This window comes from Lepidochelys kempii, chromosome 6 (assembly GCF_965140285.1).
Source record: "Lepidochelys kempii isolate rLepKem1 chromosome 6, rLepKem1.hap1, whole genome shotgun sequence".
In the NCBI taxonomy this organism is placed as follows: domain Eukaryota; kingdom Metazoa; phylum Chordata; order Testudines; family Cheloniidae; genus Lepidochelys; species Lepidochelys kempii.
This window is the reverse complement of record NC_136385.1, coordinates 532,374-557,613: the sequence shown is the minus strand read 5'-3', so window position 1 is coordinate 557,613 and position 25,240 is coordinate 532,374. Positions and strand designations below refer to the sequence as shown.

The 25,240-nt window shown below is 67.5% G+C and overlaps 1 protein-coding gene across 6 annotated transcripts; it reads left to right on the top strand.

The window, feature by feature from the left end:
• The first annotated feature begins 90 nt into the window (after positions 1–90).
• On the top strand, positions 91–25,050 carry TAOK2 (TAO kinase 2). 6 transcript variants are annotated; one of them, XM_073346446.2, is made up of 20 exons: positions 100–535; positions 4,934–5,105; positions 5,410–5,481; positions 5,816–5,917; positions 8,072–8,117; positions 8,195–8,291; positions 8,832–8,945; positions 9,036–9,127; positions 9,409–9,502; positions 10,153–10,234; positions 10,350–10,520; positions 10,662–10,874; positions 11,676–11,804; positions 13,040–13,276; positions 13,388–13,516; positions 14,566–14,778; positions 15,086–15,325; positions 20,371–20,583; positions 20,914–21,096; positions 22,147–25,050. In XM_073346446.2, exons 2-20 carry the CDS (start codon positions 4,974–4,976, stop codon positions 22,639–22,641), a joined length of 3,054 nt encoding a protein of 1,017 aa, XP_073202547.1. In that variant the 5' UTR covers positions 100–535; positions 4,934–4,973; the 3' UTR covers positions 22,642–25,050. The 6 variants fall into 6 exon arrangements, with proteins under 6 accessions (XP_073202546.1, XP_073202545.1, XP_073202543.1 ...); XM_073346447.2 differs by having other exon boundaries at positions 101–535; positions 10,353–10,520; XM_073346444.2 differs by lacking the exons at positions 20,371–20,583; positions 20,914–21,096; positions 22,147–25,050 and having other exon boundaries at positions 92–535; positions 10,353–10,520; positions 15,086–19,616.
• The last annotated feature ends 190 nt before the right edge of the window (positions 25,051–25,240 follow it).

The window sequence follows — 25,240 nt, the reverse complement described above, 5'->3', positions numbered from 1 at the left end:
CGCGCTCCCAGGCTGACTCCCGTGGCGTCCCAAGGGAGCCCCTGCCAGCGCGCATGCGCGCCGCGGCCCCCGGCCCTGGTTCCGGTTTGGCTCTGCCTTGGGCGCCATCTTGGATTTGGGGAGAAGCCGCGAGCGGGCGGGAGGAGGGGCGCGGCGGAGAGAGCGGGGAGGGGGGCCGGACCGCGCCAGGCCCCCCACCCCCGGAGCCCCACAGGGCCCCTGGAGAGCCGCCCCCGCCGCGGGCCCCCCGCCTGCACAGCGCCCCCCCGCCAGCGCCCCCCCGGCCCCCTTCGCCCTCCAGAAGGACTCCCCGCCCCCACACGGCGCCCGCCCCTCCGACCCCCGCCCCCTCGAGCCGCCCCCCCGCAGGGGGCAGGGGGCTGAGGAGCGCGTGCGGAGTCCCGCCCCCCCGGACAGCGGCCGCGGGGGGAGCCGGGTGCAGACCCCCAGGGCCCCCCCGCGCGGGGCCGGAGGAGGCCGCTGGGGCTGCTGCCCCCGCCCCGGGCCCCGGAGCTGGAGCCGCCGCCAGCCGCTGGTGAGAGACGGGCGCGGGGCGCGGCGGCCGGGGCGGGCGCTCACGGGGGGCTTGGGTCGGGGCCATGCGGGGAAAGGGCCAGGTCGGAGGCTGAGGGGCCGGGGGGGAGCTGCAGGCTGCTCCTCTGAGGACACAGGAGGATGCCAGGGGCAGGGGGCTGGCCCAGCGCGGGGCAGTGGGGATATGGGGGGGCAGGGGGGATCGTCTGGCCCAGCACGGGGCAGTGGGGATATGGGGGGGGCTGGGGGGATCGTCTGGCCCAGCGCGGGGCAGTGGGGATATGGGGGGGGCAGGGGGGATCGTCTGGCCCAGCGCGGGGCAGTGGGGATATGGGGGGGGCTGGGGGGATCGTCTGGCCCAGCGCGGGGCAGTGGGGCTCTGGGGGGGGGCTGGGGGGATCGTCTGGCCCAGCGCGGGGCAGTGGGGATATGGGGGGGGTTGGGGGGATCGTCTGGCCCAGCGCGGGGCAGTGGGGATATGGGGGGGGTTGGGGGGATCGTCTGGCCCAGCGCGGGGCAGTGGGGATATGGGGGGGGGTTGGGGGATCGTCTGGCCCAGCACGGGGCAGTGGGGATATGGGGGGGGCTGGGGGGATCGTCTGGCCCAGCGCGGGGCAGTGGGGATATGGGGGGGCTGGGGGGATCGTCTGGCCCAGCACGGGGCAGTGAGGATATGGGGGGGGCTGGGGGGATCGTCTGGCCCAGCGCGGGGCAGTGGGGATATGGGGGGGGCTGGGGGGATCGTCTGGCCCAGCACGGGGCAGTGGGGATATGGGGGGGGTTGGGGGGATCGTCTGGCCCAGCGCGGGGCAGTGGGGATATGGGGGGGGTTGGGGGGATCGTCTGGCCCAGCGCGGGGCAGTGGGGATATGGGGGGGGGTTGGGGGATCGTCTGGCCCAGCACGGGGCAGTGGGGATATGGGGGGGGCTGGGGGGATCGTCTGGCCCAGCGCGGGGCAGTGGGGATATGGGGGGGCTGGGGGATCGTCTGGCCCAGCACGGGGCAGTGAGGATATGGGGGGGGCTGGGGGGATCGTCTGGCCCAGCACGGGGCAGTGGGATATGGGGGGGGTTGGGGGGATAGTCTGGCCCAGCACGGGGCAGTGGGGATATGGGGGGGGTTGGGGGATCGTCTGGCCCAGCACGGGGCAGTGAGGATATGGGGGGGGCTGGGGGGATCGTCTGGTCCAGCACGGGGCAGTGGGGATATGGGGGGGGCAGGGGGCTGGCCCAGCACGGGGCAGTGGGGATATGGGGGGGGCTGGGGGATCGTCTGGTCCAGCACGGGCAGTGGGGCTCTGGGGGGGGCTGGGGGGATAGTCTGGTCCAGCACGGGGCAGTGGGGATATGGGGGGGGCTGGGGGGATCGTCTGGCCCAGCACGGGGCAGTGGGGCTCTGGGGGGGGGCTGGGGGATAGTCTGGTCCAGCACGGGGCAGTGGGGATATGGGGGGGGCTGGGGGGATCGTCTGGCCCAGCACGGGGCAGTGGGGCTCTGGGGGGGGGCTGGGGGGATCGTCTGGCCAGCACGGGGCAGTGGGGCTATGGGGGGGGTTGGGGGGATCGTCTGGCCCAGCACGGGCAGTGGGGATATGGGGGGGGTTGGGGGATAGTCTGGCCCAGCACGGGGCAGTGGGGATATGGGGGGGCTGGGGGATCGTCTGGCCCAGCACGGGGCAGTGGGGATATGGGGGGGGCTGGGGGGATCGTCTGGCCCAGCACGGGGCAGTGGGGATATGGGGGGGGTTGGGGGGATCGTCTGGCCCAGCGCGGGGCAGTGGGGATATGGGGGGGGTTGGGGGGATCGTCTGGCCCAGCGCGGGGCAGTGGGGATATGGGGGGATAGTCTGGCCCAGCACGGGGCAGTGGGGCTCTGGGGGGGGCTGGGGGGATCGTCTGGCCCAGCACGGGGCAGTGGGGATATGGGGGGGTTGGGGGGATAGTCTGGCCCAGCACGGGCAGTGGGGATATGGGGGGGCTGGGGGGATCGTCTGGCCCAGCACGGGGCAGTGGGGATATGGGGGGGGCTGGGGGGATCGTCTGGCCCAGCACGGGGCAGTGGGGATATGGGGGGGGTTGGGGGGATAGTCTGGCCCAGCACGGGGCAGTGGGGATATGGGGGGGGTTGGGGGGATAGTCTGGCCAGCACGGGGCAGTGGGGCTCTGGGGGGGGGGGCTGGGGGGATCGTCTGGCCCAGCACGGGCAGTGGGGATATGGGGGGGGCTGGGGGGATCATCTGGTCCAGCACGGGGCAGTGGGGCTCTGGGGGGGGGCTGGGGGGGATAGTCTGGTCCAGCACGGGGCAGTGGGGATATGGGGGGGCAGGGGGCTGGCCCAGCACGGGGCAGTGGGGATATGGGGGGGGCTGGGGGGATCGTCTGGTCCAGCACGGGCAGTGGGGCTCTGGGGGGGGGCTGGGGGATAGTCTGGTCCAGCACGGGCAGTGGGGATATGGGGGGCGTTGGGGGGATAGTCTGGTCCAGCACGGGGCAGTGGGGCTCTGGGGGGGGCTGGGGGGATCGTCTGGCCCAGCACGGGGCAGTGGGGCTCTGGGGGGGGGCTGGGGGGATCGTCTGGCCCAGCACGGGGCAGTGGGGATATGGGGGGGGCTGGGGGGATCGCCTGGCCCAGCACGGGGCAGTGGGGATATGGGGGGTGTTGGGGGATAGTCTGGCCCAGCACGGGGCAGTGGGGATATGGGGGTTGGGCTGGGGGGATCGTCTGGCCCAGCACGGGGCAGTGGGGATATGGGGGGGTTGGGGGATAGTCTGCCCAGCACGGGGCAGTGGGATATGGGGGTTGGGCTGGGGGATCGTCTGGCCCAGCACGGGGCAGTGGGGATATGGGGGGGGATAGTCTGGTCCAGCACGGGGCAGTGGGGCTCTGGGGGGGGTTGGGGGGATAGTCTGGTCCAGCACGGGGCAGTGGGGATATGGGGGGGCTGGGGGGATCGTCTGGCCCAGCACGGGGCAGTGGGGCTCTGGCGGGGGGGCTGGGGGGATAGTCTGGTCCAGCACGGGGCAGTGGGGATATGGGGGTTGGGCTGGGGGATCGTCTGGCCCAGCACGGGGCAGTGGGGCTCTGGGGGGGGGCTGGGGGTATCGTCTGGCCCAGCACGGGGCAGTGGGGCTATGGGGGGGGCAGGGTCGGGCTGGGAGGATGGGCTGGCCCGTCATGAGCAGTGGGGCTACGGGGCGGGGGGAAGGATTGGGCTGGCCCAGCACAGGGGATCCCAGGCCGAGGTGGGCTCTTTGTGCCTTCACCTGCTATGGCGAGGGTCTGCCCCTCCGCCCTCTCTGTGCCCCATGGTGCCAGCTTGTCCTGGTGCTGGGTCGGGATTGGGCTGGGCTCTGAGTTGGTCCAGGAGCTAGGACCTGGAGCCGTTCCCCTACCCCAGAGGAAGGGGGTGGGGGGGGTGGGACACGGGGCCTTTTTCCTCTGGGGAAGTTGGGAAAAGGAGCTTCTTAGGCTTAACTGTGATTCTGTTCTAGAGCCAGGGATAGAACCCAGGAGTTCTGGCTCCCAGCCCCCCCCTCCCTGTCACCAGACTTTGCTCCCCGTCCTGAGCTGTGGGGAGAACCCAGGCATCCAGGCTCCCAGAGGGTCTGGGAAGGGCCATGCTGAAGGTGAGGAGGCCCCCTCCCGGTGCTGAGCGCTGCGGGGAAGCAGGGAACAATGGCAGGATTTCCCCTGTGCCTCCTGCCTGCTTTCAGCCACAGCTACAGGAGGAGCCGCTCAGCCCGGCCCCCACAGAGGACAGGCCCCATGTCCCATTCCCTGCCCCCCTGAGCCAGCCTGTCCCCGCCCTGGGTTCGGATCAGAGCCAGCGCCCCCGGAGGACACAGACCCCACAGCCCATTTCGTGAGCTGACCTACCATCTTTTTCCAGAGGGTTGGGTGTGACCCCCCTCCTGACCTGTGTGACTCCAGCTCTGAGCCCCCCCATCAGTTCTGTGCCCATCCCCTCAGTCCCCGGCCCGTCACACAGCAGGATCAGGGACCCCATGTGGGGCGCAAGGAGGGCTCAGCAATACCTGGCAGGTTGGGGGGCTAGGAAGATGACTGGGGAGAGGAAAGGGTTAAAGGATCCCCTTCATATGGCGCACCCAGGAGTCCCCATCTCCCCCCACCCTCAGATCCTCTGCCTGTCTGCAAAGGACTCTGGGAAACAAGCAGCACCACCATCACCCCCGCCCCCACCTGACAGCCCAAACCTGCCAGGCAGCTGCTGAATCTGTCTGGAGTGGGGCGAGATGGTGGGGGGGGGCTAGGAGCCAGGACTCCTGGGTTCTCTCCCGGCTCTGGGTGGGGAGTGGGGCCTGGGTGCCTCAGAGCGGGGGGCTCAGGACCAGGCCGCCTGGGCCCCTGTGCGGGCTGACGTGTGGCGTATCCCTTGCAGGAGGTGAGCGGGGCGCCAGAGCAGCCCCCCCACCACGGCCATGCCGTCCAACGCCCGGGCCGGCAGCCTCAAGGATCCTGAGGTGGCCGAGCTCTTCTTCAAGGACGACCCCGAGAAGCTGTTTGTGGATCTGCGGGAGATCGGCCATGGCAGCTTCGGGGCCGTCTACTTCGTGAGTGGCTATGGGCCCTGCCCCGGGGGCTCCCCTGGCCTTCTGCCCCCCCCCAACAATACCCCTTTCCCTGGCCCCACCTCTTCACCGGCCCCGCCCCTCTCCTTGGCCCTGGCCCACCACCTCACCCTTCCTGACTCCACCCCCTTCCCTGCCCTTCCTCTTTTTTGGGCCCCTGCTCCTCCCCCTGGCCTGCCCCTGTTCCCCATGGGGTTCCTCCCCTCCCCCCGGGCTGGCCCTGGGAGGGTCTCTGCCCTGTGGGGCTCCCCCGGCCAGCCCACTCTGATCCCCCTCTGCCCGGCAGGCCCGCGACATGCGCAACAACGAGGTGGTGGCCATCAAGAAGATGTCGTACAGTGGGAAGCAATCCAATGAGGTGAGCCCCCAGCTCTTGCAGGAGGGTGCAGGGGACTTAACAGACCTGGGGTAGAACCCAGGAGTCCTGGCTCCCAGCCCTTCCCCCATTGTGACCTTACTGTCTGAGCTGGGATAGAAGCCAGGCGTCCGGGCTCCCAGTCCCACTCTCCCTCCCCCCACCATCCCCCCTGAGCTGGGATAGAACCCAGGCGTCCGGGCTCCCGGTCCCCCATCCCCCCCGAGCTGGGATAGAAGCCAGGCGTCCGGGCTCCCGGTCCCCCATCCCCCCCCCGAGCTGGGATAGAAGCCAGGTGTCCGGGCTCCTGGCCCCTAAGCGCATATGGCTGTCTCAGAAATGGCAGGACATCATTAAGGAGGTGAAGTTCCTGCAGAAGCTACGACACCCCAACACCATCGAGTACAAGGGCTGCTACCTGCGGGAACACACGGCCTGGGTGAGTGGGGGACGGGGGTGTTCGGGGTGGGAGGTTTGGATGTCAGGGCGGGGGTGTGTGCAGTGAGGAGCCACGTGGAAGTGGGGTGGGGTGTGAGGGGGTGTGAGGTTTGGATGGCAGGGCCGGGGGGTGTGCAGTGAGGAGCCACGTGGAAGTGGGGTGGGGTGGGAGGGGGTGGGAGGTTTGGAGGTCAGGGCGGGGGGTGTGCAGTGAGGAGCCACGTGGAAGTGGGGTGGGAGGGGGTGGGAGGTTTGGAGGTCAGGGCGGGGGGTGTGCAGTGAGGAGCCACGTGGAAGTGGGGTGGGGTGTGAGGGCGTGACAGGGGTGAGAGGTTTGGAGGTCAGGGCGGGGGGTGTGCAGTGAGGAGCCACGTGGAAGTGGGGTGGGGTGTGAGGGGGTGGGAGGTTTGGATGTCAGGGCGGGGGGTGTGCAGTGAGGAGCCACGTGGAAGTGCAGAAAAGGACCTAGGGGTGACAGTGGACGAGAAGCTGGATATGAGTCAGCAGTGTGCCCTTGTTGCCAAGAAGGCCAACGGCATTTTGGGATGTATAAGTAGGGGCATAGCGAGCAGATCGACGGACGTGATCGTTCCCCTCTATTCGACATTGGTGAGGCCTCATCTGGAGTACTGTGTCCGGTTTTGGGCCCCACACTTCAAGAAGGATGTGGATAAATTGGAGAGAGTCCAGCGAAGGGCAACAAAAATGATTAGGGGACTGGAACACATGAGTTATGAGGAGAGGCTGAGGGAGCTGGGATTGTTTAGCCTGCAGAAGAGAAGAATGAGGGGGGATTTGATAGCTGCTTTCAACTACCTGAAAGGGGGTTCCAAAGAGGATGGCTCTAGACTGTTCTCAATGGTAGCAGATGACAGAACGAGGAGTAATGGTCTCAAGTTGCAGTGGGGGAGGTTTAGATTGGATATTAGGAAAAACTTTTTCACTAAGAGGGTGGTGAAACACTGGAATGTGTTACCTAGGGAGGTGGTAGAATCTCCTTCCTTAGAGGTTTTTAAGGTCAGGCTTGACAAAGCCCTGGCTGGGATGATTTAACTGGGAATTGGTCCTGCTTCGAGCAGGGGGTTGGACTAGATGACCTTCTGGGGTCCCTTCCAACCCTGATATTCTATGATTCTATGATAAGTGGGGTGGGGTGTGGGGGGGTGGGAGGTTTGGAGGTCAGGGCGGGGGGTGTGCAGTGAGGAGCCACGTGGAAGTGGGGTGGGGTGTGAGGGCGTGACAGGGGTGAGAGGTTTGGAGGTCAGGGCGGGGGGTGTGCAGTGAGGAGCCACGTGGAAGTGGGGTGGGGTGTGAGGGGGTGGGAGGTTTGGATGTCAGGGCGGGGGGTGTGCAGTGAGGAGCCACGTGGAAGTGGGGTGGAGTGTGGGGGGGTGGCAGGGGTGGGAGGTTTGGAGGTCAGGGCGGGGGGTGTGCAGTGAGGAGCCACGTGGAAGTGGGGTGGAGTGTGGGGGGGTGGCAGGGGTGGGAGGTTTGGAGGTCAGGGCGGGGGGTGTGCAGTGAGGAGCCACGTGGAAGTGGGGTGGGGGGTGGGAGGTTTGGAGGTCAGGGCGGGGGGTGTGCAGTGAGGAGCCACGTGGAAGTGGGGTGGGGTGTGGGGGGGTGGCAGGGGTGGGAGGTTTGGATGGCAGGGCGGGGGGTGTGCAGTGAGGAGCCACGTGGAAGTGGGGTGGGGTGTGAGGGGGTGGGAGGTTTGGAGGTCAGGGCGGGGGGTGTGCAGTGAGGAGCCACGTGGAAGTGGGGTGGGGTGTGGGGGGGTGGCAGGGGTGGGAGGTTTGGATGGCAGGGCGGGGGGTGTGCAGTGAGGAGCCACGTGGAAGTGGGGTGGGGTGTGAGGGGGTGGGAGGTTTGGAGGTCAGGGCGGGGGGTGTGCAGTGAGGAGCCACGTGGAAGTGGGGTGGGGTGTGAGGGGGTGGCAGGGGTGAGAGGTTTGGAGGTCAGGGCCGGGGGTGTGCAGTGAGGAGCCACGTGGAAGTGGGGTGGGGTGTGAGGGGGTGGCAGGGGTGAGAGGTTTGGAGGTCAGGGCCGGGGGTGTGCAGTGAGGAGCCACGTGGAAGTGGGGTGGGGTGTGGGGGGGTGGCAGGGGTGGGTTGGGTATAGCAGGCCCACCACGCTCACCCCTCTTGTCCCCCCACAGCTGGTGATGGAGTACTGCCTGGGCTCTGCCTCAGACCTGCTGGAGGGTGAGTGCGGGGCCGCGGGGGGGACTGTACCCCAAAGGGGCTGGGGGGGCTGCTCTGACCCCTCCCTCTGCCCCCAGTGCACAAGAAGCCGCTGCAGGAGGTGGAGATCGCAGCCATCACCCACGGAGCGCTGCAGGGCCTGGCCTACCTCCACTGCCACAACATGATCCACAGGTACCCCCCGCCCGCGCCCGTCTCTTCCTTTCCGTCTCACCCCGCCCCCATCCCCTCGCGTGTGCCCACCTCTTCCTCCGCCTCCCCGTCCCCCAGGCTGTCGTCCTCCCCCTCCGCCCCCGCCCGCCTCTTCCTCCCCGTCCCACTCCTGCCCCCCGGGTCTGTCCCCACCTCTTCCACCCCCCCCACCGTCTGTCTCCGTCTCTTCCTCCCCCGTCCCACCCCTGGCCCCATACCCCCGGTCTGTCCCTGTCGCCTCCCACCGCTGGGGATGGCTCCCTCCTGCCCCCCAGTCTGTCCCCGTTCCCCCTCCGGGGCTGGCTGTCCAGATGCTGAGCGCTGTCCCCGGGCAGAGGGGGCGTTCGTGGGGCCGTCCGGGCGCTGAGCGCTCTCGCCGGGAAGGGGGGCCGTTCGTGGGGCTCTCCCCAGGAAGGGGGGGCTGTCTGTGGGGCTGTCTGGGCACTGAGCGCCCTCTCCAGGAAGGGGGGCGTCCGAGGGGCTGTCCAGGCGCTGAGCGCTCTCTCTCTCCGGACCCCGCAGGGACGTGAAGGCCGGGAACATCCTGCTGACGGAGCCGGGGCAGGTGAAGCTTGGGGACTTTGGCTCGGCCTCCATCATTGCCCCCGCCAACTCCTTCGTGGGCACGCCGTACTGGTGAGGGGCCGGGCCGGCCGGGGGGGGCCAGGGGCGGCCAGGGGCCAGGGCCCGGGGAGCTCACTCCGTCTTTTTGTCTGTCTGCCCCAGGATGGCCCCCGAGGTGATCCTGGCCATGGACGAGGGGCAGTATGACGGGAAGGTGGACGTCTGGTCACTCGGCATCACCTGCATTGAGCTGGGTAGGCTGGGCAGAGGCGGGGGGGGGGGCGTGCTGGGCAGAGGCGGGGGGGGCGCGCTGGGCAGGGGGCGGTCGGTGCTGGGCAGGGGCGGGGGGGCGGTGCTGGGCAGGGGCAGCAGAGGCAGGGGGTGGGTGGTGCTGGGCAGGGGCGGGTTGGGCGGGCCGCGCTGGGCAGGGGCAGCAGAGGCAGGGGGTGGGTGGTGCTGGGCAGGGGCGGGGTGGGCGGTGCTGGGCAGGGGCAGGGGTGGGGGGCTGGCTGCTGATGCGTCTCTCTCCCCGCAGCGGAGCGCAAGCCGCCCCTCTTCAACATGAATGCAATGAGTGCCTTATACCACATCGCCCAGAACGAGTCCCCCGGCCTGCAGTCTAGCCACTGGTGAGCCCCCAATTCCCACGCTCCCGAGCTGTGGGTGCAGCTCGTTCCAAGCCGCCGGGGCCACCAGCCAAAGGCACCTGGGTGCCCCTCGGTGCCCGCTGGCCTCGCCTGGGAACGGGCTCCCCCGCGGGGCTATTTCTGGCTGTCGCTTGCCTGCTGGCACAGAGCCAGCCTCACAAACCCCCTCTCGCCCGACTGAGCTTCACGGGGGTCTGGGCAGTTGCTGGGGCACAGTCTGTGCTGTGCTCCTCACCCCACACCTTTGGATTTGCTGCTGGGTAGAGACCAGCCCTGGGCAGGGTCCCTGGGTCACACTCCACCACCAGGACTCCTGGGGTCTCTCCCTGCTCGGGATGGGAGTGGGGTTTAGTGGTTAGAGCAGGGGGGGTGGGAGCCAGGACTCCTGGGGTCGCTCGGGATGGGAGTGGTGTCTGGAGGTTAGAGCGGGGGGTGGGAGCCTGGGTTCTCTCCCAGCTCTGGGAGGGGAGTGTGGTCCCGTGGTTAGTGCGTGGGTGGGGCCAGGACTCCTGGGTTCGCTCCCTGGTGGTGAATTGCCCTCCCATGGGGTTAGCCATCTTGCCCCAGCTGACTCTCTGGTGTCAAGGGATGGCCCTGCTCCCCCTCCGGTTTATCTGTTTCTGCTCCCCCAGGTCCGAGTATTTCCGGAACTTCGTGGACTCCTGCCTGCAGAAAATCCCCCAAGACCGGCCCACCTCGGATGTGCTGCTCAAGGTAAGCCCCGGCCGGTCTCCCAAATTGGCTAGCTGGGGGGGTGGACAGGAGCATGTGAAGGGTCCTTGGTGTCCCCGGGGCAGCGTCTGTCACTGACCCCACCCCCGTGCCCCAGCAGCACCGGTTCCTCCTGCGGGAGCGGCCCCAGACGGTGATCATGGACCTGATCCAGCGCACCAAGGATGCTGTACGGGAGCTGGACAACCTGCAGTACCGCAAGATGAAGAAAATCCTCTTCCAGGAGGCGCAGAACGGCCCCAACGCCGAGGCGCCCGACGAGGAGGAGGTGAGAGCGGCGTTACCTGTCCCCGGGCTCCCTGTGTGCCCCACCCCGGAGGGGCCGGGTCCCAGCGCCGGACTAGGGGTCCCCCTGTGCCCAGCCCGCCTCACCCCAGAGAGGGTGCGTTGACTTTCGTCCCTCCCCCAGGAGGTGGAGCAGTTCATGCACCGGACGGGCACCATCAACAGCATGGAGAGCAGCCACTCGGTGCCCAGCATGTCCATCAGCGCCAGCAGCCAGAGCAGCAGCGTCAACAGCCTGGCGGACGCTTCCGACGAGGACGAGGGAGCGGAGATCGCCATGATGCAGGAGGGGGAGCACACAGTCACCTCCAACAGCTCCGTCATCCACCGCCTGCCGGTACCACGCGGGCAGCCCGCACTCCTGGGGCTTACCCCGGTGCTGGGAGGGACGTGGGGTGTCCTGGAGTCCCAGGCCCGGTGCTGTGGAACTGCCTTGAATGAGGCTCAGCCAGGACTCGGGGGACTCCCCGCAGGACTCGCTGTCCAGGGCAAGGGGCCTCCTGGGTCTGACCTCGGAGCGTCCAGCCCCCTGTTCACCCCGTGAGCTCCCTGCAGCGAGTCCCCCTGGATGGGCCCTGGGGCAGCCGGAGGGGCCCTGCCCCCCATTCGGCAGCCAGCGTGCGACACAGACGGGTGGTTATCCAGCGGAGGACAGGGCTTGGTAGCGCAGATATCAGGGACTTGCAGCCACGGATCCCAGGCCTGGTGCCCTGGACTCCCCTCCCAAGTCCCAAACAGGAGCCTGCCCCGTTCCAGCTGCCTGGCCCCAGCCCGCCTGTTTCCCTCCTCGGTCCTTTGTCTCTTTCCCGGGCCTGCAGGTCACCTCCTCGGCACCGACACCCCGGCTCGTCCTTGCAGAGGATGGGCCCAGCCATCGGCTGCCAGGCTACAGTGTCGGCCATTCTCTGTCCCAGGCAGCCAGTCACAGTCACACCTGCCCTCCAGGGGGCGCTGCAGCCATCACCCACCCTCATCCTCCCCCCTAGATGCTTGAGTGACACACAGGGGAAACTGAGGCACACACAGTATTCAGAGAAAACAATAAGAACGCTCCTGCTCTGTGGGTCTGATGGTTAGAGCGGAGGGCCGAGAGTCAGGACTCCTGGGTCCCATCTCCTCTCTCTCCATCGCCCGCCAGGGCCATGATAACCTGTACGATGACCCGTACCAGCCGGAGATGGAGCCGCAGAGTTCCTCCTCGGCTGCCCGGCGCCGCGCGTACTGCCGCAACCGGGACCATTTTGCCACCATCCGCACGGCCTCGCTGGTAAGGGGCGGGGAATGGGCTGAGAGGGGGTGCTGTGCTGGAGTGGGGGGTGGGGTGGGCAGGCTCCCCATATGGGAGGAGCGGGGGGCCCTCACGAAGGTAGGGTGCAGTTAGCAGGTGGGGCTGGCGGGGGGCTGAGAGTTGGGGATAGGGGCTGGGGTGAGGTTACTGGGTGGGGCCAGGAGATGGGCGGGGTCAGAGGCTGCTGGGCCAGGTCGCTGGGCGGGGTCGTGTGGTGGAGTGGGGATGGGCTGGGTCATGGGGCAGGCAGGGGGGGGTCAGGGGGTCAGGGGGCGGGCAGGACTGGGTTAGGATGTGGGGTGGGTGGGGTTGCTGGGCAGGGTCAGGGGTCAGGGTGGGGTTGCTGGGCAGTGTCAGGGGTCAGGGGCCCGGGTCAGGGTGGGGTGGCTGGGCGGGGTCAGGGGCCTGGGAGGGGTCAGGGTGGGGCAGCTGGGTGGGGTCACGGGCCTGGGAGGGGCTGCTGGGTGGGGTCAGGGGCCTGGGAGGGGCGGCTGGGCGGGGTCAGGGGCCTGGGTGGGGCGGCTGGGTGGGGTCAGGGGCCTGGGAGGGGTGGCTGGGTGGGGTCAGGGTGGGGCTGCTGGGCGGGGTCAGGGGCCTGGGTGGGGCTGCTGGGCGGGGTCAGGGGCCTGGGGTCAGGGGCCTGGGAGGGGCGGCTGGGTGGGGTCAGGGTGGGGCTGCTGGGCGGGGTCAGGGGCCCGGGTGAGGTGGCTGGGCGGGGTCAGGGGCCTGGGTGGGGCTGCTGGGCGGGGTCAGGGGCCTGGGGTCAGGGGCCTGGGTGGGGTCAGGGTGGGGCTGCTGGGCGGGGTCAGGGGCCCGGGTGAGGTGGCTGGGCGGGGTCAGGGGCCTGGGGTCAGGGTGGGGCGGCTGGGCGGGGGTCAGGGGCCTGGGAGGGGCGGCTGGGCGGGGTCAGGGTGGGGCTGCTGGGCGGGGTCAGGGGCCCGGGTGAGGTGGCTGGGCGGGGTCAGGGGCCTGGGGTCAGGGTGGGGCGGCTGGGCGGGGTCAGGGGCCTGGGGTCAGGGTGGGGCGGCTGGGCGGGGTCAGGGGCCTGGGGTCAGGGTGGGGCTGCTGGGCGGGGTCAGGGGCCCGGGTGAGGTGGCTGGGCGGGGTCAGGGGCCTGGGGTCAGGGTGGGGCTGCTGGGCAGGGTCAGGGGCCGGGGGCTGCCGGGGGGGCCGCCGGGGGGGCTGGGCGTGCTCAGAGCTCCGCCCCCGCCCAGGTGACGCGGCAGATCCAGGAGCATGAGCAGGACTCGGCGCTGCGGGAGCAGATGAGCGGCTACAAGCGCATGCGGCGGCAGCACCAGAAGCAGCTCCTGGCGCTGGAGAACAAGCTGCGGGCGGAGCTGGACGAGCACCAGCTGCGGCTCGACAAGGAGCTGGAGGCCCATCGCAGCAGCTTCAGCGCCGAGGCCGAGAAGCTGGCCAAGAAGCACCAGGCCATCTTCGAGAAGGAGGTGGGGCCGGCGGGGCGAGCGGGGCCAGCGGGGGGCGGGGCCGGCGGGGGGCGGGGCCAGGGGGCGGCGGGGGCTGGCGGGGGGCCGCTCACCCCGCCCCCTGCCCCGCAGGCCAAGGCGGCGCTGGCCGAGGAGAAGAAGTTCCAGCAGCACATCCTGGGCCAGCAGAAGAAGGAGCTGAGCAACCTGCTGGAGTCCCAGAAACGCCAGTACAAGCTGCGCAAGGAGCAGCTCAAGGAGGTGACGAGAGGGGGCCCCGGGGGGTGGGTTGCTGCGGCCTCCAGCCCAGACCCTGCTCCCCCCCCAGAGCCGGGAACAGACCCCCCCACAGAGCCAGACCCTGCTCCCCCCCTGGGGCCGGGAACAGACCCTCCCCCAGAGCCAGCCCCTGCTCCCCCCCTGGGGCCGGGAACAGACCCTCCCCCAGAGCCAGCCCCTGCTCCCCCCCCGGGGCCGGGAACAGACCCCCCAGCCCAGCCCCTGCCCCCCCCCCCGGGGCCGGGAACAGACCCCCCAGAGCCAGCCCCTGCTCCCCCCCCGGGGCCGGGAACAGACCACCCAGCCCAGCCCCTGCTCCCCCCCCGGGGCCGGGAACAGACCCCCCAGCCCAGCCCCTGCTCCCCCCCCGGGGCCGGGAACAGACCACCCAGCCCAGCCCCTGCTCCCCCCTGGGACCGGGAACAGACCCCCCAGCCCAGCCCCTGCTCCCCCCCCGGGGCCGGGAACAGACCACCCAGCCCAGCCCCTGCTCCCCCCCGGGGCCGGGAACAGACCACCCAGCCCAGCCCCTGCTCCCCCCCCGGGGCCGGGAACAGACGGCCCAGCCCAGCCCCTGCTCCCCCCCCGGGGCCGGGAACAGACGGCCCAGCCCAGCCCCTGCTCCCCCCCCGGGGCCGGGAACAGACGGCCCAGCCCAGCCCCTGCTCCCCCCCCGGGGCCGGGAACAGACGGCCCAGCCCAGCCCCTGCTCCCCCCCCGGGGCCGGGAACAGACGGCCCAGCCCAGCCCCTGCCCCCCCCCCGGGGCCGGGAACAGACGGCCCAGCCCAGCCCCTGCTCCCCCCCCGGGGCCGGGAACAGACCGCCCAGCCCAGCCCCTGCTCCCCCCCCGGGGCCGGGAACAGACGGCCCAGCCCAGCCCCTGCTCCCCCCCTGGGGCCGGGAACAGACACCCCCCCCCCAGAGCCAGCCCCTGCTCCCCCCCCGGGGCCGGGAACAGACCCCCCAGCCCAGCCCCTGCTCCCCCCCCCGGGCTGGCTGGCTGGCGGCTGCAGGCGGCTCGTCCCGCAGGAGCGGCAGGAGGGGCCGGGCACGCCGCGGCGGGAGCGGCGGGAGCGCCAGGCCTGGCTGCTGCGGCAGAAGGAGACCCTGCAGCGCTGCCAGGCCGAGGAGGAGGCCGGGCTGCTGCGCCGCCAGCGCCACTACCTGGAGCTGCAGTGCCGCCAGCACAAGCGCAAGATGCTGCTGGCGCGCCACAACCTCGACCAGGACCTGCTGCGTGAGGTGGGCGGGGGCGGGGCCTGGGTGCTGGGCTGTGCAAGGGGGCGGGGCCTGGGGGCAGGGGCGGGGCCTGGAGTGGGGGCGGGGTGCTGGGCTGTGTGAGGGGGCGGGGCCTGGCCAGGGGGGCGGGGCGCTGGGCTGTGTGAGGGGGCGGGGCCTGGCCAGGGGGGCGGGGCCTGGCGGGTGGGGGAGGCAGTGGGCAGGGCGCTGGGCGGTGCGAGGTGGGTGGGGCCTGGGCAGGGCGCTGGCCGGCGGGGGGCGGGGCTGGGGCCCGCGGCCCCCCCAGCGTGACGCCGCCCCCGCCCCGCAGGACCTGAACAAGAAGCAGACGCAGAAGGACCTGGAGTGCGCCATGCTGCTGCGGCAGCACGAGTCGACGCAGGAGCTGGAGTTCCGGCAGCTGCAGACGGTGCAGCGCACCCGCACCGAGCTCACCCGCCTGCAGCACCAGACCGAGCTCAGCAACCAGCTGGAGTACAACAAGCGCCGCCAGCAGGAGCTGCGCCAGAAGCACGCCGCCGAGGTCCGCCAGCAGCCCAAGAGCCTCAAAGTAGGTGCCGCCCGGGGGCCCCGCCCGTGTAGCCTGGGGGGCCCGCAGCCGGACGGCCAGGAGGCCTGGGCTCTAGAACCGGGCCCGGGGGGCCCGCAGCCGGACGGCCAGGAGGCCTGGGCTCTAGAACCGGGCCCGGGGGGCCCGCAGCCGGACGGCCAGGAGGCCTGGGCTCTAGAACCGGGCCCGGGGGGCCCGCAGCCGGACGGACAGGATAACTGGGGTTTAGAGCCAGACGGCCAGGAGGCAGGGGTTCTAGAGCCTGAGAGCCTGGGGGTTCGAGAGCCAGACGGTGATGTGGTTCTAGAGCATGAGAGCCTGGGGGCTCTGGAGCCGGATGGGGAGGAGGCCGAGGTTCTAGAGCGGGAGAGTCTGGGGCTTCTAGAGCCAGGCCTCGTGGCCCTGGGGGTTCTAAAGCCAGATGGCCAGGAGGCTGAGCTTCTAGACCTGGAAGCTCTGGAGCCAGACGGGCAGGAGGCATCCCTAGACCCTGCCCTGGGGGCGCTGGAGCCGTCCACCCCCTGCCGTCTCCCCGGCATGCTGCCCCTGATCCCGGAGGAGGGGGAGGGGCCGCGGGGCCCAGCCGACGGCTGCCCGGCCCCCGAGGACCCCTATGCAGAGCTGCGGCACGGCCGGGAGGAGGGGGCCAGGCCGGCACCCGCCCCCTTGGCGCCCCTGCTGCCCCATGCCCTGTGCGCGGGGCTGGCGCTGCTGGTGGCCGCCTACCCCAGCGGGCCGGCCCTGCTGCTGCTGCTGGCGGCGCTGTGGGCCCAGGGCTCCGGTGGCGGGGCCCAGGCGGTGCTGCTGGCCCTGGAGGGGGCGCTGGTGGGGCTGGGCGTCTCCTACGCCCTGCTGCACTCACTCTTCCTGCTCTCGGGCCCCTCCTTCCTGGCCCTGGCCAAGGGGGCGGGGGCGCTGGGCGTGCTGGGGCTGAGCGCCAGGCGGGGCCGGCTCTATGTGCCCGTCATCCTGCTGGCCTCCCACCTGCTGGCCTCGCCCTGGCTCTTCCTGCCACTCTACCTGCTGATGGCGCTGGCCCGGCGGGCCCTGCGGGGGCTGCCCCACTGCGCCCGCCGCCTCTGGCTGCGCGCCCTGCTGGGCATGCCCCTGCCCGCCTTCCGCGCCCTGCAGGGCCTGGGGCTGGTCACCGAGGGCGGCCTCTTCCGTCTCTTCCCCAAGACCAACAAGGGTGGCTTCCGCAGCCGGCTGCCCGTGCCCGCCCCCCACCTGCCCGCCCCGCCGGCCTGGCCCCGCCGCACCCTGGCCCTGCTGGCCCAGCCCGTGCGGGCCCTCAACCAGCGCCTGCTGCGGCTGGCGCGGGAGCTGAGCGCCCGCCTGCCCCCGGCCGCCCTGCACCGCCTCAAGGGCCTGCGGCTGCTGCGGGAGGAGCGGCCCAGCCGCATCCCCCGGCTGGCGGGCAGGGGGCGCCGCGGGCAGGGCTGGAGGGCTGGGCCCATGGCCCAGGGGGGCCGGGCTGCCTCCAGCGGGGGGCGCCGCAGCGCCCCTGGGGACCCCCGCGCAGCCCGCCGGCCCTGGAGGTGAGGCCACCAGCCCCCCGCCACACACTTGGTTTTGGCTCGGGAACCAGCCACGCCCCTGTGCCGCCCAGTGGTTGGCTGGGGACGAGCCACAGCCCTGTGACAGCGTGAACAGGCCCCGCCCCCTCTTCCTGGTTCGGTTGGGGGGGGCTGTGAGAGAGGATCTCCTCTTCCTCCTCTCTGTGCTGGGATCCATCCCGCCCCTCCCATCTGAATGTGGGGGTGGGGCAGCTCGGTTCTCCTTCCCCAGCCCCCCCCCACCAGAGCACAGGCTGGGGGCGAGCCCCCAGCCTCCCCAAAATCCACAGCAGGGCATCCCCTACTACTGGGCTTCTCTGGGCATCCTCTACCAGAGCGCCCCCATGGCCCGGCGGAGGGGGATGTGACCCCAAAGGCAGGTGGCTCCCATGGCTCACTGGGGGGGGGGACGTGACCCCCCCATGGCCCAGCATGAGGGATGTGACCCCAGTATCTTTGAGGTTATGTTTTGCCAAGGGGGTCGAAGGGGACTGAACCCCCCTGTGGGTGCTCTGTGTAGGGATCCAGGGCTGGAGGGCACAGCTGCAGTGTCTGCTATGGAGGAAAGAATCACCTAACCCTTGCCCCCCAGGAGCCGGCAGGGGTGCAGTGGGGGGGCCTGGGGGAAGGGCAGCAGTTGGGTGGTTGAAGGGAGGACTGGGGGGGATGTGACCCCTTCACCCAGGGGTGCTGCTATCGGGGCCAGTGGTTTGTCTGTCTCTGAGCCGGGGGCCACAGCCCCCCGCAAACGCTATCCAAGCCCCTGGGGCAGGGGCTCGATTCTCCGCTAGTTGCAGGCCCCAAACACTATCCGCCCCCTCAGAAATAGAGGGGGGCTCCCATCCGGCCGCAAGCGCCGGGGGAAGGTGCGTTTCCGCTCCCAGCTCCGAGGGGCGGCCCTAGGTGATTCTTTCCCCGGAGACGGCTTCGTTTTCCCCATCTCTGTAACCCCGCTCCCCTCGGGGGAGACTTGAACGTATTTATTTGCAGATGCCTTTACATTTTGTGTGTGTGTGCGCGTTTTTTTTATGTAAGTGATCAAACACGTTATTTTTTGTTTGTTTTGGGGTAAATCTGTGATATTTCTTTTTTTATTTGACTGAAAACAGGAGAAATAAAATAAAAATAATCACAGATTTCCCAAAAATGGGAGAGTCTAAATCTTCTTTTGTGTTAAATTAATTTCTTATCAATTGCTTGGGGGAGGGTGAACCCTTTGCTTTCCGTCAAACCCTCCCCCCCGTGGTTTTTGGCAGCCCTTGGGTAACGCTGATTTCATTTGCTGCAGTTTTAGAAAATCTCATTGGTGGTTTTGTGGAGCGCCTTTATTTATCGCACTTGTCGGAGCGAATCTGGGATGAGTTTTCTTCCTCTTTGAAGCCAATGATGAATATTTATATTTGCTCCAGTTTATGAAATTTAGGATTCTTTTTTTATTTCTCTCTCTTTAGTCGCTTTAGTCTTATTTCTTTACTCCTGTTTCTGAGGCAAATAGTTTTTTGTCCTCGTTAGAATTTAATTTCTCTCTTGCCCTTAGTGAATTTAGAAATCCCCCCCCCCCCCCTTCAGTAAATTCAGCAACTTTCTTTGTTTCCCCCTGTTTTGGGCCTAAATCTATGAGTGTTTTCGGTCTATTTACCCTGGGCTTGCTCAACCTGGGTTTTTTTTAAGGTTCTTCCATTTTGGGGAAAGTTGCATTTCACCAGCATTTGTGTTTTTAAAACTCATTTGTCCAAGGTTTGATCCATCACTTTAATATCTGGGGGGGTTATTTTCTCCTATTTTTAGTACAGCTGTGATTATTCCTCCAGTTGAAAGCCGGGGTGGGGGGGGGTTATTTCTTTTAGATCATCTAGTCTGACCTGTATGTCCGAGGAAAGCGAATTTCAGCCGTCCCAGGCCCTATTTCAGAAAAGTCCGTTGTATTTGTTTTCTAGTTCAACTAGGAATTAATTCAGGGCAGCTTGACGGAGATCAGACGAGATGCTCACAAGAGTCCCCTCCAGGCTGAAAATCTATTCATCTTATTGCTTGGTTTTGTTGATGTATTTTCCCTGGCTCTCTCCAGCCTTTTACCAATATTGTAATGTTTTAATTTAATTTCCCCCAGGTTTGGTCCATGTTATTGATTTGTATTTGCCCATTTTTCTACAAGATTGATGGGTTTGTATTTCATTTGCTGCTCTGGTAGCCCAGTTTCCGGTCAATGTAAAACTAGGACCAGGATTGGCCCAAACGTGGAGCCATAATCTAACCCTGACCATGCTACTAGGCTTGGCCAAACATTGAAGTGATCGGATTTCACCAATTTGGGGCACATTTCTCCCAGTCTGGGCCCCAGGTGGGTGACATCTGACGATTTACTTGATTTTTATCAGTTTGCGAGCAAACCATTGGTGCAAGGCTCTCCATTTTTGGATGATTTCTCTCTGGTTTTGACCAGGGAATTGGTGCCATGGGATATTTTTAGCTGATCTGGGAAGGGGGGTAGCTTTCCCCAGCTTTTGGGGCAGCCTGTTGCTTTTTGCCTGGGGTTGGCCCACGGTGTCCTGGGCGGCCGCGCCTCCCCCGGCTATCCGCTGGCTCCCAGGGTTGGGGGCTGTTTATCCCCTGGCCTGTGTGCGTGCCATGCATTCCTTTTTACATTTTGGCTTCCTCTGAATTTGGTTTGACGCATGATTATTTTGGTTCCTTTCCACTCTCAATAAAGGACGGCCCCTTGCAGGGCGCCCTGACGAGCATCTGGTCATTACTGGGAGCTGAAACGCACCTGTCCCGTCCCCCCCCTTCATCCAGGCCCCCAGGGCACGCCCCCCTCACACAGCTCCTAGGCAGGGCAAAGGGGTCACTGGCAGGACAAAGGTCACATGTCCTGACCCTGGGACAATGGGGGCAAATTGCGGGGGGGTCTAGGCAGGGCAAAGGTCACATGCCCCTGCCATGGGACATTGGGGGCTGGTCCTGGGGGGGTCACAGGCAGGGCAAAGGTCACATGCCCCCACCATGGGATGATGGGGGCAGACTGCGGGTCCCGAGCAGGACAAAGGTCATATGTCCTGCTCATGGAACTATGGGGGCGGGTCGTGGGGGTCACAGGCATGTCATAGGCAAAGCCCCCTTGAACACAGCAGCACATGTGGGTCCCAGCCCCTGTGGTCAAGGCAGGGCAAAGGTCGCCATCCAGGGAAGGGGGAGGAGCAATGGCTCATGGGAGGGTCCAAAGCTGCCTCTTCTTGTGCCTGCCCCCCCAGCCTGCTGAGGTCAAAGGTCATGTCTCCCCCGGGCTCCCCGGGCGGGGCTGACGGGTGAACACCCTGGCGACGGCTGGGGGTTCCCGGGGGGAGAGCGGCGCTCTCCGGGCTGCGCCTGGCGTGTCTGTGTCTCTAACGTTTGCTCCTGTCTCTCTCCTCCCGTCCCGTCCCCCCCTCTCCTCCTGTCCCGTCCCGCCCCCCCCCCTCCCCGCCCGCCGGCCCCGCGGCCCCGCCCCAGTCCAAGGAGCTGCAGATCAAGAAGCAGTTCCAGGACACGTGTAAGATCCAGACCCGGCAGTACAAGGCCCTGCGCACCCACCTGCTGGAGACCACGGCCAAGAGCGAGCACAAGGCCATCCTCAAGCGCCTCAAGGACGAGCAGACCCGCAAGCTGGCCATCCTGGCGGAGCAGTACGACCACAGCATCAACGAGATGCTCTCCACGCAGGCCGTAGGTCGCCGGGCGGCCCCCCGGCCCGCCCCCCGCCCCGGCCCCCCGCCCAGCTGGCGTCCCCTGGCGGGGAAGGTCCCGGGCCCCTGCGGCACGGGCTGCTGACGCAGCGGGTTCCTACCGAGGCGGCGTGAACCCAAGTGTCCTGGCCAGATAACTGCTCTGCAGTTCTCACGCTTCTTCCTTGCGCTCGCCCGCGAGCGGGTCCAGACTTTCCCTTCCCTTCCTGTCCCAAAGCGGCGGTGCGGGGACGGGGCAAGTGAGGGCAGGGGGCTCCCCCGCGCCCCGCAGAGGGCTCCCGGCCCACGCCGCGTTCCGTCTCGCCCCTAGCTGCGGCTGGACGAGACGCAGGAGGCCGAGTACCAGGTGCTGCGGATGCAGCTGCAGCAGGAGCTGGAGTTGCTCAACGCCTACCAGAGCAAGATCAAGATCCACACGGAGGCGCAGCACGAGCGGGAGGCCCAGGAGCTGGAGCAGCGCGTCTCCATCCGCCGGGCCCTGCTGGAGCAGAGGGTACGGGAGCGGGACCCAGGCGTCCGGGACAGCTCCCCAGAGACCGTGGGCCCAGGTGTCTGGGACGGCTCCCCTGGGCGGCCCAGCCGTGCCCCCGGAGACGGGAGTGGGCGTGGGCCCAGGGGTCCGGGACGGCTCCCCTGGGCGGCCCAGCCGTGCCCCCGGAGACGGGAGTGGGCACTGGGCCCAGGGGTCTGGGACGGCTCCCCTAGGCGGCCCAGCGGTGCCCCCGGAGACGGGAGTGGGCGTGGGCCCAGGTGTCTGGGACGGCTCCCCTAGGCGGCCCAGCGGTGCCCCCGGAGACGGGAGTGGGCGTGGGCCCAGGGGTCCGGGACGGCTCCCCTGGGCGGCCCAGCCGTGCCCCCGGAGACGGGAGTGGGCACTGGGCCCAGGTGTCTGGGACGGCTCCCCTGGGCGGCCCAGCCGTGCCCCCGGAGACGGGAGTGGGCACTGGGCCCAGGGGTCTGGGACGGCTCCCCTAGGCGGCCCAGCGGTGCCCCCGGAGACGGGAGTGGGCGTGGGCCCATGTGTCTGGGACGGCTCCCCTGGGGGGCCCAGCGGTGCCCCCGGAGACGGGAGTGGGCGTGGGCCCATGTGTCTGGGACGGCTCCCCTAGGTGGCCCAGCCGTGCCCCCGGAGACGGGAGTGGGCGTGGGACCAGGTGTCTGGGACGGCTCCCCTGGGCGGCCCAGCGGTGCCCCCGGAGACGGGAGTGGGCGTGGGCCCATGTGTCTGGGACGGCTCCCCTGGGCGGCCCAGCGGTGCCCCCGGAGACGGGAGTGGGCGTGGGACCAGGTGTCTGGGATGGCTCCCCTAGGCGGCCTAGCGGTGCCCCCGGAGACCAGGTTGGGCGTGGGCCCCAGGCGTCCAAGCCAGCTCCCTTAGGGTATAGTTCCCCGCTCCGTCACAGGAGGGAGGGGATTTCTGGGGTTCCAGGTGGGCGGTGCAGGCCGGCTGTGGGCCAGGCCACGACGGACCCAGGCGGCTGGGCGGGTGCTGGGGAGACACCCGGGGGGTCCGGCCCGGCCCTGCCACGCCCTGTCTCCGCAGATCGAGGAGGAGATGCTGGCGCTGCAGAACGAGCGCTCGGAGCGGATCCGCAGCCTGCTGGAGCGGCAGGCCCGGGAGATCGAGGCCTTCGACTCAGAGAGCATGCGGCTGGGCTTCAGTAACATGGCGCTGACGGGCATCCCGGCCGAGGCCTTCAACCAGGGCTACACCGCGCCCCCCCAGCCCTGGCCCTCCCGCCCCGTGCCCCGCAGCGGCTCCCACTGGAGCCACGGCCTGCAGAACCCCGCCGGTGCCCCCCACGCCTGGCGCCAGCCCCCACTCCTGGCCCCGCCCCCCTCCGCCTGGCTCCACCCACCCCCCTCCGCCTCCTCGCCCGCCTCCGCCCCAGGGGGCCGGGCCAACCTGGTGATGCTGCGCAACAGCCCCCAGCCTCTGCGGCGCACGGCCTCCGGGGGCCAGGCCGAGCCGGGCATCAGCCGCTCGGCCAGCGTCACCTCGCACATCCTCAACGGCTCGCATTACTCCTACTCCTGAGCCAGCCGCCGGGGCGCGGGGCCGGCTGGGACCCCGGGCGGAGGGACCCTGCTGCTGAGGCCGGAGCCAGCCCCACGGCTCTCCTGGCCCCCAAGGCGGCCCCGGCCTGCCACGGGGCCTGCGCCGGGAGGGCACTGAACTCCGGGCTCCCTGCGAGCCGCCATCGACCTCCGCTGCTCAGCGCCGGCATGCGGGGCCTCGCCTGCAACCCCTGGGGCCATGCCTGGGACAGACCGGGCTATGGGGATAGGCCTCCTGAGCTCTCGCCTGGTGCCGCTGGCCCCCAACTGCCCCATGGAGAGCGATTCCACACCACGCCCAGCCCTGCGGCCCGTCCCAGAGAAGGTGCCCATGTCCACTCCTGTGACCCCGCTGACACCCCCATATCCACGCAGGAACACACCGGTCCCCTTCCCAGCCCCTCATCCCCCACCCCCACCTGGGACCATTTGATCTTTGTTTTCAAATCTCATTTTTTCCTAATTTCTTTCCCTCTTCCTGTCACTGGGGGCTGGGAGCCAGGACTCCTGGGTTCTCTCCCCAGCTCTGGGAGGGGAGTGGGGGCTGGTGGGTTAAAGCAAGGGGGGCTGGGAGCCAGGACTCCTGGGATCTATCCCATAGGTGACAGGGTAATTTTCCGTATCTTCTTCCCCCTAAGGAGCCCTGCGGTACCTAGTATGAGCAAGCCCCCAGGTTTGGGATCAGGGTACCCAGTGGGGGTGCTGTGCCTGGCGGGGGCTCAGCTTCCCTCCCCAATCAGTCAGTTCCCCCAGCCCCCTCCTCTGTTCCACTCCCATGTTCCCCCTTCTCCGGGACCATCTCTCCAAAAGATAGCAGGGGAGTCTGCCCTGAGCACTGCCCGGATCAGCCCCCACCTTGCCACTGCAAGTGGGCTGCCCCTCTCCTGGACTGCAGTGACATGGGGGGACCTGAAACTGATTTTTCTATCCCCTCGGGATAGGGGATTCTTGACACTACCTTTTTGTGGTTATGGGGCAGCCTGGAAACACCTCCCCCTTGGAAGTGGGGTGTGTTGATGCAGCGTTTCTGTCAGGCTGAGGGGGGATGGACACTTCCTCCAGCACGGAAAGGAGAACCTTGAAAACACTGTCCAGTGGGAGCAAGGCCCATGTTGATCCGCTTTTCCCATGTGGGGAGAGAAGCATGAAATCTATTTTCCCAGGACGGCGGCAAATCTTCATACTATTTTCCCGGCATGGGAGAGTTTGCAATACATCACTCTGTGTGGTGGGGAGACTTGAAACCACTTTTTTCTCTGGCAGGATGGAGAAACTTGAAACCCTCTTTCCATGGTGTGAGAACCTTAAAACATTTACTGTCCTAAAGGGGGAGATCTTGACCCAATTATTCCCTGGGAGCTATTTTCCGTTGGGGGGGGGAGTCACAAAACAACTATTTGCCTGCAAGCAGGAGGGGTGGGGGAGGCAATCTTTAAGCACCCTTTTCCCTCCAAGGTGGCGAATCTTGCTGAGCGGTTTCTGTGGTTTGAGGGTCAAGGAGACAGGAAAGATTTTCTCCTCCATGCCACAGGGGAAGCCTTGGCACAGAGTTTTTCCACTTTTATGCAATAAGAGGAAGCTTAAAGCAGATTTGTCTGCTCTTGTGCCATCGTGAAGGGAACTCAAACCGGATTGTGTCCTGCCACGCACTGGGGGAGAAGGTGGTTGGTGTGCTAGGGGGAGGAGACTTGAAACAGATTTTTCCTCTCACACCATGGAAAGGGAACTTGAAACAGATTTTCCTGCCCAAACGCCAATGCCCGGGTCCTCTTGGCGTGAATTTCTGCACTTTTTTTTTTTCATTATTATTTAAGATACACTCATCCAGGACGTTGATGGAACAACAACGGAAACCCTGATTCCTCCATTTCTTAATGGATTTTCTAAATAACCACCTTGCCCAACCCCTAATGAGGCTGCTCTTTACAAGGGGTCGAGGGGGGGGACACTAATTGCTTTGTTCTGCTAACTAACCACGTGGCTTGCCTGTGGGATCTGGGGGTGGAGGGCTCTGGGGCTGATGTGTAATATATATTGTCCTCTTCTTTTTAACAATCTTTTCCTTTTGGTGCCATAACTCTACCTTGTACAGGTCCCTGCTCTCTGGCTCTCTTCTGTCTCATCCCCCCGTCCCGTGTGGGTGGCGCGTGCGTGTGTGTATCTCATATTTTCTTTTTATATATAGAAGAAGGAAAATAAGAAACAAAAGAGAAATCTGTGTCCTGATGGAATGTATTAAAAGAAAACGAAACAAACCCAACCACTTTTTAAACCCTGCCAAGCCAGGGGGCGAGGAAGAACGGCAAGGGGGCCGGTGGCGGCGGGCGCTGCCCGCACGGAGAGAAGGGGAAACTTTTAATAAAAATGTTGGATATTATTAAAAAACAAACGCGGCTTGGCTGGGTTTTCTCGGTCTGGAGCAGGACTCCCGGGTTCCCTCCCGGGTTCCCTCCCGGCTCTGGGAGGGCTGGGGGGTCAGAGCAGGGGGCTGGGAGCCGGGCTCCTGGTTCTCAGAGCAGGGACAGCGAAGGCCCAGGGCTGAGCCATAGAGCCGGCTCTTTCAATGCCAGCTCGGGAGA

Bases quoted from the DNA above. Each gene is read 5' to 3' on its own strand.
- TAOK2 (XM_073346442.2), top strand. From the start codon at position 4,974: ATGCCGTCCAACGCCCGGGCCGGCAGCCTCAAGGATCCTGAGGTGGCC. The intron at 9,503-10,152 runs GTGAGCCCCCAA...CTGCTCCCCCAG, and splicing joins GGCCTGCAGTCTAGCCACTG to GTCCGAGTATTTCCGGAACT. The intron at 10,875-11,675 runs GTACCACGCGGG...ATCGCCCGCCAG, and splicing joins CCGTCATCCACCGCCTGCCG to GGCCATGATAACCTGTACGA.